The 12,898-nt window shown below is 47.4% G+C and overlaps 1 protein-coding gene across 1 annotated transcript; it reads left to right on the forward strand.

Moving 5' to 3' along the window:
- The first annotated feature begins 1,232 nt into the window (after window positions 1–1,232).
- On the forward strand, window positions 1,233–12,555 carry LOC142931185 (dual specificity tyrosine-phosphorylation-regulated kinase 4-like). The gene is made up of 10 exons (XM_076074745.1): window positions 1,233–1,538; window positions 2,623–2,759; window positions 4,084–4,227; window positions 5,979–6,117; window positions 6,667–6,748; window positions 7,296–7,468; window positions 7,752–7,812; window positions 8,955–9,072; window positions 9,514–9,714; window positions 10,824–12,555. The coding sequence occupies exons 1-10, from the start codon at window positions 1,377–1,379 to the stop codon at window positions 11,371–11,373; spliced, it is 1,767 nt and encodes a 588-aa protein (XP_075930860.1). The 5' UTR covers window positions 1,233–1,376; the 3' UTR covers window positions 11,374–12,555.
- Window positions 12,556–12,898: the final 343 nt, after the last annotated feature.

A 12,898-nucleotide genomic window follows, 5' to 3' on the forward strand; every position in this document is an offset into this window, starting at 1 on the left:
AAGTCACCAACATGGAGGTACGGTTTCCTCGATTCGTGTGGTAAAGTATAGGTGGTAATGTGATTCACGCCAATATTTTCATTCTCTATCCCTGTGCCTACCTGTCACCCTGTTTACTTGTGTGTGTGTGTGTCTGCTTGCCGACCTGTGTGTTTATCAGAATGCCTCTTCACCATGGAACCCAGGATCTCAGCGATGCTGGCTCAGTGCTCGCTAACTGCACTTGCCCCAACATTTTGTTGAAGCTTGTATGGTGGACCGTTCGCTTTCTCTTTGTGTGTGTGTAGACAAGCCATTCTGAAAATGCGTGTCCATGCTGTAGGACGTGGAGTGCGCTGCTCTCGAAGAAAAAGATCCGGAGCAAATCTCCCAAGGGTAATAACAGAAATGAGGAGCATCACTGTGGTCACCGTGCGTGGAGCACGTCACTCTGGTCATGTTGCTTGGGGCGGAGTGACGTTATGTCGGCCACGTCACGTAGAGGATGTTACGTGGGCCATTTTTCATAGTTGGGCGGAGGGGGGGGGTCACTTGCATCGGCCATATTACATAGGGGATATCGTGTCAGCCATGTTGCATAGGGGTTGGACAGGGGATTTCACAGTGACTGTTGAATGGGGGACGGGACGGCCATGTTGCATGGGGGACGTCATAATGGCGATGTTTCAAGGGTTGATGTCAGAGCAGCCATGTTGTGTATGGAAAATCAAAGTGGTCGTATTGCATGGAGGCATGCTTATATTTTCAGGTGATTAGCAGCTGATTGGCTGGTGCAGTGGGACAGATAATGTAATGCCGCTCTTACGAAAGCAAGAGTTATGATTTAACCATGACTACCATATTTATTTTGATATCTTCTCTTAAGATGATTATAATCATATTTCGTTCGTAGTCTGCTAAATCTACTTCGCAAAGGTGACGTTCTGTCCTAGAGAATCAGTACTGTAACAACATCAATTGCAATATGAATTTCTATGGGATCTAAACTTTGTACAGTAGGGTGGCAGCGCAGTGGGTAATACATTTCGGATATCTCAGAACAAGATGTAGAGGACCTGAGTTTGATTTCTGACTCTGGTGCCTTCCCTGTCTCGAATTTATATGTTCTCCTGTTGGGCATGGGTTTCCTCTGGGTTTTCCAGCTTTATCCCAAAGCTAGAAAAAAAACCCACACAATGTTACATATATACATCGGCCAAACATCCCAAATAGTGAAAAGTTACACTGCAAATGACTCAATTGAGATTCCATGTAACATTGCCCTCTATTCCAAAATCTTGCTAGGAACCTCCCGACAAGGAGTCTTGAGACTAAGTGATGCTTTTTTGGGTAAACAAGGGTAATAATTTTACTAAAATACAATTGTTATTCTTTTTATGTCTGCAGAAATCCGGAAGATTTTTGGCACTAAGTTCCTAACTAGTGACCAGCAGAAGGAACTCGCTGCCATTCGTAAAATATGGTACTTTGGGCTCCACAACGTCGCCTCGGGTACCACCAATGGTGGATATGATGACGACAATCATGATTACATCACGGTAAGACTCCCCACAAAACGCTGGCCTTGGGGGCGGCGATCACCTGGTCCAGCAGTCGTGCGTTCGTGGCGTGTGGCACAAGTTCGCGATTCAATTGCGACGTGCCGCCTTGGTTATTTCTTTGGTTGTCATCATCATCATCACACACACATGCAGTGCCATCGTGCATAGTTTCCTCACATGCAGTATCAGGGCACACGACATCACCATGCACACCATCATCAGCCATAAGCATCCTTCCAGACAGCATTTTCACACACTGCGTTATCACACAGTATCATAAAAATCCCAGCGGACACCCTGGTTCATACTGCAATGTGTTTAAACCATTAAATTATATGCGCTGTCTGCTTCACATTGGACATTAAAGATGACGTGACTTCATAAAGAACTTGTAGGCCATTGTGTCCCGGCATCACGGCCCATATTAGACTAATTTGGAAACGTACCTGCAAACTGCCAAATTGGGAATACACGTATAGCAGCAATCATGGCTCACAATTGGCAGACCAATACCCACCTGCAGACCAGATGCTGAGTAACTCTCTGCTCCGCAGGGACATCTGCAACTGGGGATGCCCTCCTATTGATAAACATACACAATGTCATTGAAATTGGCAAAGCATCCCAATGCTGAAAAATGCTTTCAGGTCACAGGACAGACCCTAGCTGAGACTGAACTATTGTCGGTTTGAATGATTTCATCAGAGGACACCCACAATCACAGTGGAAGAATGGCATGTGCATCGGAGAGATGACAAGCCAATGGTCAGTGGACAGATCAGCTCCACGGTAGGTTCTGGTGTCAAGAACTTTGGCCCGCATACACTGTTCCGTCACTATATAGTCCAACAGAGGTTATTGCTTGGACGTGTGCTGCAACAGTGTGTTGGTGATTACAAGCTCACAGTGGTTACACCGTGTTGCCACACTGCCACCCAAATGACATCTGACACTTGGTTATCTAGCGCACGCCATGGATTACGTCTCTGTTTTCTTCGTCTTTAAAGAGTGCTGAATTGGCACGCATTAAATGAGCGTCAATTGAAATGGGTGACTTAACCGCCGCGCGATTGTTGTGCAGTTCAAGAACGAACACCTCAACTACCGCTACGAGGTGCTGGAGACCATTGGGTTTGGGGGTCAGGGCCAGGCGATAAAGTGCCTCGACCACAAGACCAACACCATCGTAGCTGTGAAGATGCTCAACATCCCGTCGAGGTAAGGTTTCACAGCAGCATGGACCCTAATGAGGCTGACATTGTTAATTTTATTCATTGTGGGCAGCCGAGTGGTTTTAAGTGGTGGGTATTTTTGCCTCACACCAACAAGGGACCTGGGTTCGATTCCTGGCTCAGGCGCCTTCTTAAATCGAGTTGGTAATTTGTCCCCATGGTCTGCATCAGTTTCCTCTGCGTTCCCTGGTTTCCTCCCAAGTGTATAAAAAAACAACGCAACTGGTATTGGCAAAAAGTCCACATGCTACAAATATCACCTTCAAATGAGTAAATTTGGGATTAAAAATATCATTGGCCCCTACTGTGAAGCTACTGCAGACTGTCTGTTAACCACCATCGCCTTCCTTCGTGCTCGTGTTGTGCTATGAGAGCCGTGTTCATTATCACGGCTTCTGCCTTGGCCTCGAACACTCGGGCTCATCTCAGGTCTGAGCTGCTGAGTTGCTATTGAAGACGCACGAGTGACTCAGAAACGCATGTGGGGACTATGCTCAGAGCTGGCTCAAGTTAATTACGGCTTTAAGAGAGTGGATTCATCCTCACGTGTTACAATCTCTGTGGGGATAGCGCATTGCCCCTCCTCACTCGAGGGTTTTATAATGGCACTCCGGTTTCCTCCCACATGTACAAACGTTCATTGATTGACCGAAAATATCTTAACCAGTAAAGTCACGTAGAAGGGAAACAATAAAATAATAAAAATATAAAACAATAAAATTCTCACCACGTTTAGACTGAAACACAAGCAATCATCATGAGTCCAAACGTCGTGAGAATTTTATTGTTTAATATTTTTATTATTTTATTGTTTCCCTTCTACGTGACTTTACCGAAAGAACCAAGAATATGAATCCCTGCAGTCACTAAAACATCTTAACCCTTTGCCGTTCTGAGATGTCTGCACGTTGTCCCATTCCCCTCTGAATCTCGACAATTTTATTCAGAGAGGCATAGTGCCATTGTTTTTTAAGAACATCGTACTCACCCTAGAGAATTGTAGCGACATAACCGCACTCTATGATTGCTGGTGCCAAGCTATGCTGCACGGCCCTTCGGCATAGCCTTCTGGGAGCCTCTCTACCGATAAAGGATTAATATATAAAGCACCTCCGAGCTTGGGCAATTGTTGGCAGTGGCTCACCGCCTTGTTGCTGCCTCCTCGCTTGTCTGTAAATCATCTCGCGCCTGTGTCAGCATTTTTCTCTCTCGCGTCGGGAGCGTGTGAAGACTGCAGAACGTTGCAAGTCTAAGAAGTTATTATTGTCATTATTATTAATCAAGTGAAACTGTGGACTTCCTTTTTTCAGTGCCAGGTACCAGAATTCCGAGGGGATGGGGAGCCGGATTGCATCAGCACTTCAAGACCAAGACAATGAAGACTCCAACACGATCCATGTCCTGGATCACTTCTGGTTCAGGAGACACTTCTGCATCGTCATGGAGCTGCTGGGGTAGGGAGCAGCGCATCTGGCAGCGTCGTTGTTTTGCAGCGCCCTCGCTACCGCATGCGTTGTGACATTGTGAAGCCGACATTTGTCTGGGGATGCACATTATCTACGTTGCACACATTGGGCTGCAAGCTTCTCTCCTCTCTGTCAGCCCTGACAACTTTTTACGTCGTCTTGCCCACTCGATCAGCAGGGCGGCGGCGGTACATTGGTAACCCTCGTGCCTCACAGCAAGGAGGGCCTAGGTGTGAATCCTGACTCGGGCACCTTTCTGCGTGGATTTTTTTAATATCCTCACTCAGTTCTGTAGAGTGTAAGTCTGTGAGTGCAGTGTGTGGGTGTGTCAGTGAGAGGAGTATGGGAGTTCGATTCCTGCTCACGGGCAACACTAGCGACAATTATCTTAACTGGTCCTGGGCCTCCTCCCCTAGGTCGACTCAGCCTCAAATGAGTGCCTGGTGCGGTGTGCAAAATCATCACCACTGGGGAGACAAAGGCGGTCGGACGTGGTGTTGGCCAACCGCCCGCTCATGTGCCGTGCCGCCTTAATAGGTGCTCGCTCAACAGCACTTGCCCCAGCATTGTGTTCAGGCTATACAAGGGATCTTTCCCTTTTTTGAGTGAGGGTTTGAGTGTGAGCACGTGTCAAGTCGGTATGTTCTCTCCCTCGTTCTGCGCGTGTTTCCTCCGGGCTCTCCGATGTCCCGGCATGGCTAAACAAAAACAAAACAAACACGATGTATCCGGTATCGGTCCAAACATCCCAATGCTGAAATGTCACCGGCAAATCACTCAAAGTGGAATCGCACTCAGCAGCAACATCGACCCCCCTACCCCCTGACTGCAAAAACCTGGCAGGACTAAAAGAGTCTCAAGACTCATTGAGAGATTTCTGGGTTAACAAGTCTAAAAATAATACATTATTATTGTCCTCCTCATGATTCATAGTTAATTAGTTTTTTGGGGGTTAGAATGTGTCGGTTTAATTGCCAATATTTTAACTGTCGCCCTCCACCACCCGACAGAGCCAAACAAACTGAGTTGTCACGTGGACAAATATGCCGACTGATTTAGTTTTTTCAAGAAACCAGTTGAATGTTGATAAAGACAAATAAATAAAATCATATTTTACACAACCGACGTTTTACTGTAGATGACATCCAGCGTCAGAGCTCAGATTTAACATTCCACCAGACCGAATGGTACCGTACGTAGCCAACCAATTAGCGCGGTTGGCTGCATGTGGTGCAAATAAATTCAACATACATACATTTGAAAAAGAAAACTAATAATTTGGCACATTTTGCTAACGAGACGCATGCATTTGTTTGGCTCTGTCACTAGGGGAGAGTCCTGGAGAGCTACCGTGGGAACTTTTACCTTCTAGGAGTGTGGAGGTCCTCACACACCATGACCATGCCGATCTGTCAGCTGCACTTTTGGAAAAAAAACGTTTCGATGCCCGGGACTTTTCGCTCTTAGGCCTTGAGATTTGAAATGTTCTCTGCCTGAAGAACTGCGCCTGACCTCAGCGATTCTCCCATTAAAAAAAAACTAAAATCCTACATCTCGTGTGAGATGTGGATGAATTAGAGATTAAAAATATACATACATATTTCACTGTATGGCACTCTGAAGCACATTGTTGGGTCTGCTGTGCCTTGAAAAATGTAAATAATAATAATAATTTCTTCTAGAATTAGCGCTTCACCCTAGCCCTGACAAATGCAAGTTGCTTGCTGCCTCGTTCACAGCGATAGCCTCAGGAAAGTCACAAAGGCAGCGAGACTCCAGGGTTTGGAGATGGAGACGGTGAAAACATACACCAAGGAAATCCTCAAGTCCCTGCGCCATCTCCGCTCTAAGAACATCGTCCACGCGGACCTCAAGCTGGTGAGTGGACACGGCGCTCAGCGCAACTTCGGTTCCAAGTCGCCTTGTTGCTGTTTCGGGACTCGCTCCAGAGAGAAAACCGGACGACACGTTGCTCAAAGTGTTACCCGCATCTTGGGAGACAATGAAACGTGAATGAAGTGAACGACTTGCAAAGATGTCAAACGCGTTTTAGCACGTGGTAGAAAGCATTAACTGGGTCCGTGCAAGTGTGTTTTTGTTTTTCCCTCAACTCGTTAACACTCACTTCTGCCGGTGGCTCTAATCTTCATGTAGTAGGAGTAGCAGTAGTCATAATTATCATAATTTATTTTTGATGGAGCCACTCTCTACATTGGGGCATCTCAGAGTGCAGCTGACATCTTATCTCAACACATTTTAAAGTGGCAGCTTTCAGGAAACATCTAGCTTCGCTGTGACTTACCTGGACGGCACCGTGTCACCCCATCTGTTTAATGTATTTTGGCACAAGAACAGTCCACTGCTGGTTGCTGAATGCTCTTAGCGTAACCTCTGAATGCGAATCCCTGTTTGCCTCTCTTCGTTTAGGCCAACGTACTGCTCAAAGACACCGTGGCGGGCACCGTGAGGCTCATCGACTTTGAGTCCAGCTTTTTCGTGGGACAACAACGTGAGTGACCTTAACTGCGTGCGTCTGTAAGCACAGGAGTGCGTGTGACACCGCGAGGAGCGTGTGAATCCGCGAGTTGTGGCAGCGTCTTCGAGGTTACTCACACTGAGCGCTCAACTTTGTCTGTGCGAGTGCGGCGAGGGTTTGACGCAGTGCTTGACACGCTACGCTGTGAACACAGGAACCCACGTTCTTGTCCCACTTATGACTAAAAACCGTGGTGAATATTTGAACCGATCCTGGGCGCCTCCACTATATCGACTCAGACTTAATCGAGCACCTGGTGCGTTGTGTAAACATCCAGCACTGTGGAGACAAAGGCAGCCGGGTCGTGGCGCCGGCCACACCACCCCCTCGTGTGCCATGTGACCCTTCATAGGTGCTGCTCGCTCACAGCAATTGCCACAACAGTCTGTTAAAGGCTATACGGGGATCGTGTGTACCAGTGTGTTTCTGTGTGTACACGTGTGTGTGACGGCATTGCGGTGCGATGATGCTGTTAAAGGTTAAACGAGGATTTGTTGTTCTTTGTCTTTGCGACATGCAGCCCCAGATGTCTGCAGCACCCTGAGCATCACGGCTCCGGAGGTGTTGCTGGGCTACCAGTTAAGGTGCACAGTCGACATGTGGGCACTCGGCTGCATGGTGGTGGAGATGGCCACTGGAAGGGCGTTATTCAAGGCCAAGAACGTCACGGAATACCTCCAGTCCTGCATAGAGGTATTGTACACACGCCTTTTGCTGCAATCCCCCGTTGGTTTGCGGGTTTATGCCACGTGATGATCTCCCGAATGGCCGGTGTTGTGTGTAGAAAGTGTCAGAGATATTTTCGTGAAAGTATCAACCATCCTAGGCCGCCACGCGGTCGACTCGGCCTTAAATGAGTGGTTGGCGTCGCGTGTAAAGTGCCGCCCTTATTTGGTGCCACTCACGAGCAGCATTTGCCACGACAGGCCGTTGAGGTTATCTGGGTGACCCTTGTCTTTGTGTGAACTGTGTGTAGGTCCTGGGAATGCCTCCGAAAAACTACGTGAACAATGCTCCCCGCAGACAGAAGTACTTTGGTGAGTGGGAGGGATGAGCGATAGAAAGTATAAAGTTCGATAGGGGCTCAGGGCTGTTATAGTTCTGGGGGGGCTCTCTTGGTACATTCAATTCCTTCTGCTTCCGCATCATGATTCGTCATTGATTTTCAGGTAAGGCAACTCTGTCATGATCTGGCCAAATGTTTGTGTCTCTTAAAGAACCCTCCATCACCCGGCGTGTGGCGTATGAGCAATTCGCGACACGCCGACTATTTTAGCTCAAACGCCCGTGCGTGGGGGGGGGGGGAGTTTAAGATAATTTCTCATAAATAGGCAAATCTGACAGCAATTAGGTGAGGAAAACTTCTCACTTGAAACTGTGTCAAGCATCCTCAGGACAAGGCCCAGGAAGTCAGAATACAATCCAGAAAAGTTGGCGTTCAGTGCCTGTACACCACGTGACAACGGCGAGAGTCTTAATGACAAACACGTGGTCAGATCATTTTGTGGTCGAACCCGACAATCAACAACGGATCTAAGTGTCCCCTTTCTTCCACTCATGCACATGCCTGATGATGCCAAACACTCCACAGTGATTCACCTTTGTTGTTTCAGCTGTTTAAGTTCTCATGTGTTTTTTAAAAGCGACGCACGCATCATGAAAGTTAGATCAGAATCCAGGGAACTTTTTGTTTTCCTGATAGCGTTATTATCAAATTTAATGTTTTTGTAAATTTCATATTTGCTCTGTCGTTATTCTTGCGCGAGGCTTTCGTCGCTAAGGAAGGGGCCCACTGTTTTCTACAGCCTGCAGTACTCTGTGGGTGACCGGTACTGATTTGTACATCTTACCGGGTGATTTATAGCGTCGTTTTTTTTATGTTGCCAAAATTTGGGCTCTGATGCACGCATACAACGACCGACTCTTTTCCAATGCCATCGCAGGATCTTTAACGTCCACTTGAAAGCAGAGGGCGCGTAATTTTAGTGCGGTCAGTGCACCGCAGTAATAATCAGGTTGGCCCTGTCAGATCTGAGCGGCGCACTTCTGCGACGATCAGCGGGATGCGCTCCCGTCGGGCCGTGTCGGTGCGCCGCTGCGTTGTGCCGCGGCGCTACTGGGTGTGTTGCAAGCGAGGGGGTGCGACGCCATTTCTTACCGCCGTGCTCGGCTCCCGCAGATCCTCTGGGGAAGCCACTGAACCCCAACGACGGAGAGGCGGCGACGAGTTCCACGCTTCACTTGTTGCTCAAGGACCAAGACCCAAGATTGTTGGACTTTGTCAGCCGCTGCCTCCAGTAAGAAACCCCTCTCCCTCCCATCAAGGTTTCCCGCATTAGTCACTGTCCCCCAAGCGATTGGCAATCGCTCGGTCGTTCCCGGCCCTGACGCCTGCACATTTACAGTTCATCTCTCCCGGTGGTGGTCGCACGGATTATTTTTTATTTTTGCAGTTTTTCCGTTTACATTCCGAAACAGATTTTTTGGTTTTTGGTTACTATAAGCATGTGATGGGCCAATTTGGTGAGCTGTCATCATGTGTGGGCAGGTCGCCCACACTCAGTAGTGCGTTTTACCTGGTTAAAAAAGAGAAATCGACTATTTTAATTGAGCAATTTGCAGTGTAATCTTCGATGTTTTTGGCAAAGTTGGATCATTATGCCGACACACAAAGGCATCAACCCTTATATCATCGCTCTCACCATGTTCACCACGTGTGTGTCCTTGTGTTCCAACAGATGGGACCCGAATCACCGAATGACATCTGTCAAGGCGCTGCTTCATAGCTGGCTCCAGAGTACAGGGACAAGTGAGCCCAGTCAACAAGGCGCAGCAACAACAACAGCCACCACCACCACCACCTCTCCCGGCAGTGTCCAGGGCTCAATCGCTCTGGCCTCGAGAAAAGATGACGCAAACTCTGGAGCCACTGAACGACGGTGAGCCACTCTAAATGTGCGTGTGTCCTTTGTGTGTGTTATTATTACTGTTATTTTTACACTTGTTGACCCAGGAGTTTCAAGACTTTTCAGGAGGGAACTGCTACGTTCTGTTCGCAGTAGGGAACACGGTTTTGTTGTGCATATCCGAATCGACTACAAATATATATTTTTTTACATTGGCATGTTTATCTCACACCACTTGCATCGCTTGCGTGGGTTCAGCTATGGAAGAAAGCTGCAGAACCCGACGGAAACCCACGCAGTCCAGGTGGAGAGCATAGTGACCATACAGAGAAAGTGGCCCATGTTGGGAATGGAACCCATGACATTATTGCTGTGAGGCTCAAGCGTTCAAACTGCACTGCCAGCCTGCCACCCTCGCAACCACACCCACAATGCCAAACCCACACGTAGATTAGGCTACAAATACATTCATTTTCGTGTTCTTGGTTCTTTCGGTAAAGTCACGTAGAATGGAAATAAAATAATAAAAATGAAACGTGATAAAATATTTCCATTCTACGTGACTTTACCGAAAGAACCAAGAAGATGAATCCCTGCAGTCACGAAAGCTTTAAATCGAAACATTTATTTTCCACGATTGATGTTTGGGTGAGGCCAGGTAATGATCAAGCCACGTGTTATCTTGCCCATGGCAACTCACCGTCACAACATTGGCGGACCAACGCCCGCTTTCAGCCCAGGTGCTAAGTCACTTTATACCGCGCGTGACAGCTACCACCGGGGGTTGGCCCCTTTCACAATGTGTTACGGTGAGAATGCGATGCAAGTCGCTTCTCACGTGCCACGTGTTCTGAGATGCCCCGTCGCGACGGAGCGTGGCTCTTCCAAACACAAATCACCATCGTGGAAATCTTCCACAATTGTGGAGGTCACATGGGCCAGGCGGTAGCGCTCGTTGTCGCTTGTTGGTCGTGGTTTAAAACTGGCCTCCTGCCATAGTTATTGCTGCTGGCGTATTATAATTATTATTCTGATATTATTAAGCTCGGTTAATCTGCCACAAGTTTAAACCAATCTTTGGATGATCTGCGATCTCTGTCGTAGCGGGAGAATAGAACGGTCTCGTGCGCGTCTCTTCGCAGACCGGACCTGGTGCAGCCGTCCTCGCGCACCCAGGCCTCTGTAGAGAAGACAGAGGTTGTGGACAAGGACGTGCTGAAGGAGTTGAAGGAGGAGACGATGGAGATGGAGGTGTTGGACAAGGAGAGGTTGGAGTTGGAGCAGAAGATCGGGGAGGAGAATGTGGAGATGGTGGAGTACGACGTGAAGACGAAGAAGGAGGTGGTGGTGGTGGAGGAGGAGGATGATGAAGACAATAAGACACTTGTTCTGGAGGAAGAGGATGATGAGGACGAGAACACATTGGTTCTGGAGGAGGAGGAGACCTTGATGGCAAAGAATGAGAAGACGATGGTGAAGAATGAGGAGAAGATGAAAGAGGAGATGGTGGAGGAAGAGGAGGAAGAGGATATCGTGTTGGAGAAGGACAAGGAGGAGATGGAGGAGATGGTGGTCGTCGCGGAGGGAGAAAAGAAGAAGAGGAAGCGGTCTCGAATGGCTCGCGCGGGAAGAGCGATCCGCTCATTCTTATGCCGCGTGCTGCTCTGCAGAGGCAGGGGCACTACAGAGTAGCCATGGGTAGCGAAGGCAGTGGAGGGGGTGGTGATCCTAGTTTATTCGTTTCAACAAAACCACTATCACATACACAAACACACACCCCCCCCCCCCCCATTCACCCCATGATACACCACACACCATACACACACCACACACAATACTAATATGGACAGTCACCGACTTACGAACGGATTCCATACTTGAGACCCGTTCATAAGTCGAACTGTTTGTAAGCCAAAACATAATAATGTACTGTTTTTAAATAAAATGTCTTACGGTTCAATTAAAAAAGGGAAACGTTTAAAATACTATAATACAGGTATTTCTGGTTAGATCGTGTAAATATATAAATGTGTGGAGAAATCCCCCTGTTTTGTTCCTTAAATATAGGGGTAGATATGATGACGTCACTTGTGTGCTCTTCTTGGGCGAAGGGGGAGGGGTTAATGAATGAATATAAATGAATTTGGGTATCCATTGCCATTCGGGCAATTGTGCTGTACTCGTAACGGATTGGCACGTTCTGTTTACGTGACAAACCTTACTCATTGGTTGTGTCGGGTGGTGGCAGGCTTAACGACACATTTACATATTTACGCGATCTAACCCAACAAACCTCTATTATGGATGATATTGGTCACGACAGCCTCCTACTAGGTGTTAAACTCTTAAGTTAATAAGTTAGAATAATGATTGTACATTTGCCAAACCAATAGTTCAGCGGTTCGATTCACAAATGCGAGATCACATTCAAATGCCAGATCGTTAAAAATAATTATCTTAAGTAAGCTCGTTCGTAAGTGCGGACGTTCGTCAGTCTGCCTGTACATCACACACACACACTCAGTATCACACTCGGGTCTCCTGGTTTATAGTCCAGCGCACTAACCGCAACACCCCCCCCACACACTACACACACACACTACACACACACACTACACACACACTACACACATACACTACACCGACACACTACACACACACAAGTCTAGCCCAGTAACGTAGCTGGTCTCACCCCTCACTGGTTTTCATTCAGGCACTTCTCAGATGATGACCTTGCCACGGTTAGAGAACCGTTTGTTTGTCGAACAGTTCATAAGTCAGAACACTATAATGTACTATATTTAAATGCCCATATGGCTAGTGTTATAAAATGTGTTATGGTTCAATAAAGAGGGAAGCATTGATAATTTCAAATTAGAAGATATATTGTACATATATATGTAATGTGATGAATACCGTAATGTAAATATAATATAAAATCACGTGAAAAGAAGTAAAATATTGTTTTATGAACACTTACCTTGAGTCCTGTGGGTATTTTGTTGAACTTGTTTCACACCGTACGTAGCCAACCGTGCTAATCGGAGGTCTGGGAGTCCTGATGTTCGCTTGCCTGTCGGAAGCGGCTTAATGAGTTCCCACAATTACTACAACAGCAACCGCTATTCGCCACTGAGTGGTGGTGACGTCACCACGGCGCTTGTGCCAGGCTAAGTGCACTTTAAGGCCACACGACGCGTCGAATGCCCGCTGGCAG

Source organism: Petromyzon marinus, chromosome 50, assembly GCF_048934315.1.
Source record: "Petromyzon marinus isolate PM22_M1 ecotype Great Lakes invasive population chromosome 50, UKy_Petmar_22M1.pri1.0, whole genome shotgun sequence".
In the NCBI taxonomy this organism is placed as follows: domain Eukaryota; kingdom Metazoa; phylum Chordata; class Hyperoartia; order Petromyzontiformes; family Petromyzontidae; genus Petromyzon; species Petromyzon marinus.

What these genes read in the sequence shown, in the direction of transcription:
- LOC142931185 (XM_076074745.1), top strand. Translation starts at nt 1,377, where the DNA reads ATGTCTGCAGAAATCCGGAAGATTTTTGGCACTAAGTTCCTAACTAGT. An exon ending in TCCACGCGGACCTCAAGCTG is followed by an intron (nt 6,118 to 6,666) that starts GTGAGTGGACAC and finishes CTCTTCGTTTAG; the next exon opens with GCCAACGTACTGCTCAAAGA. An exon ending in TCTGGAGCCACTGAACGACG is followed by an intron (nt 9,715 to 10,823) that starts GTGAGCCACTCT and finishes GTCTCTTCGCAG; the next exon opens with ACCGGACCTGGTGCAGCCGT.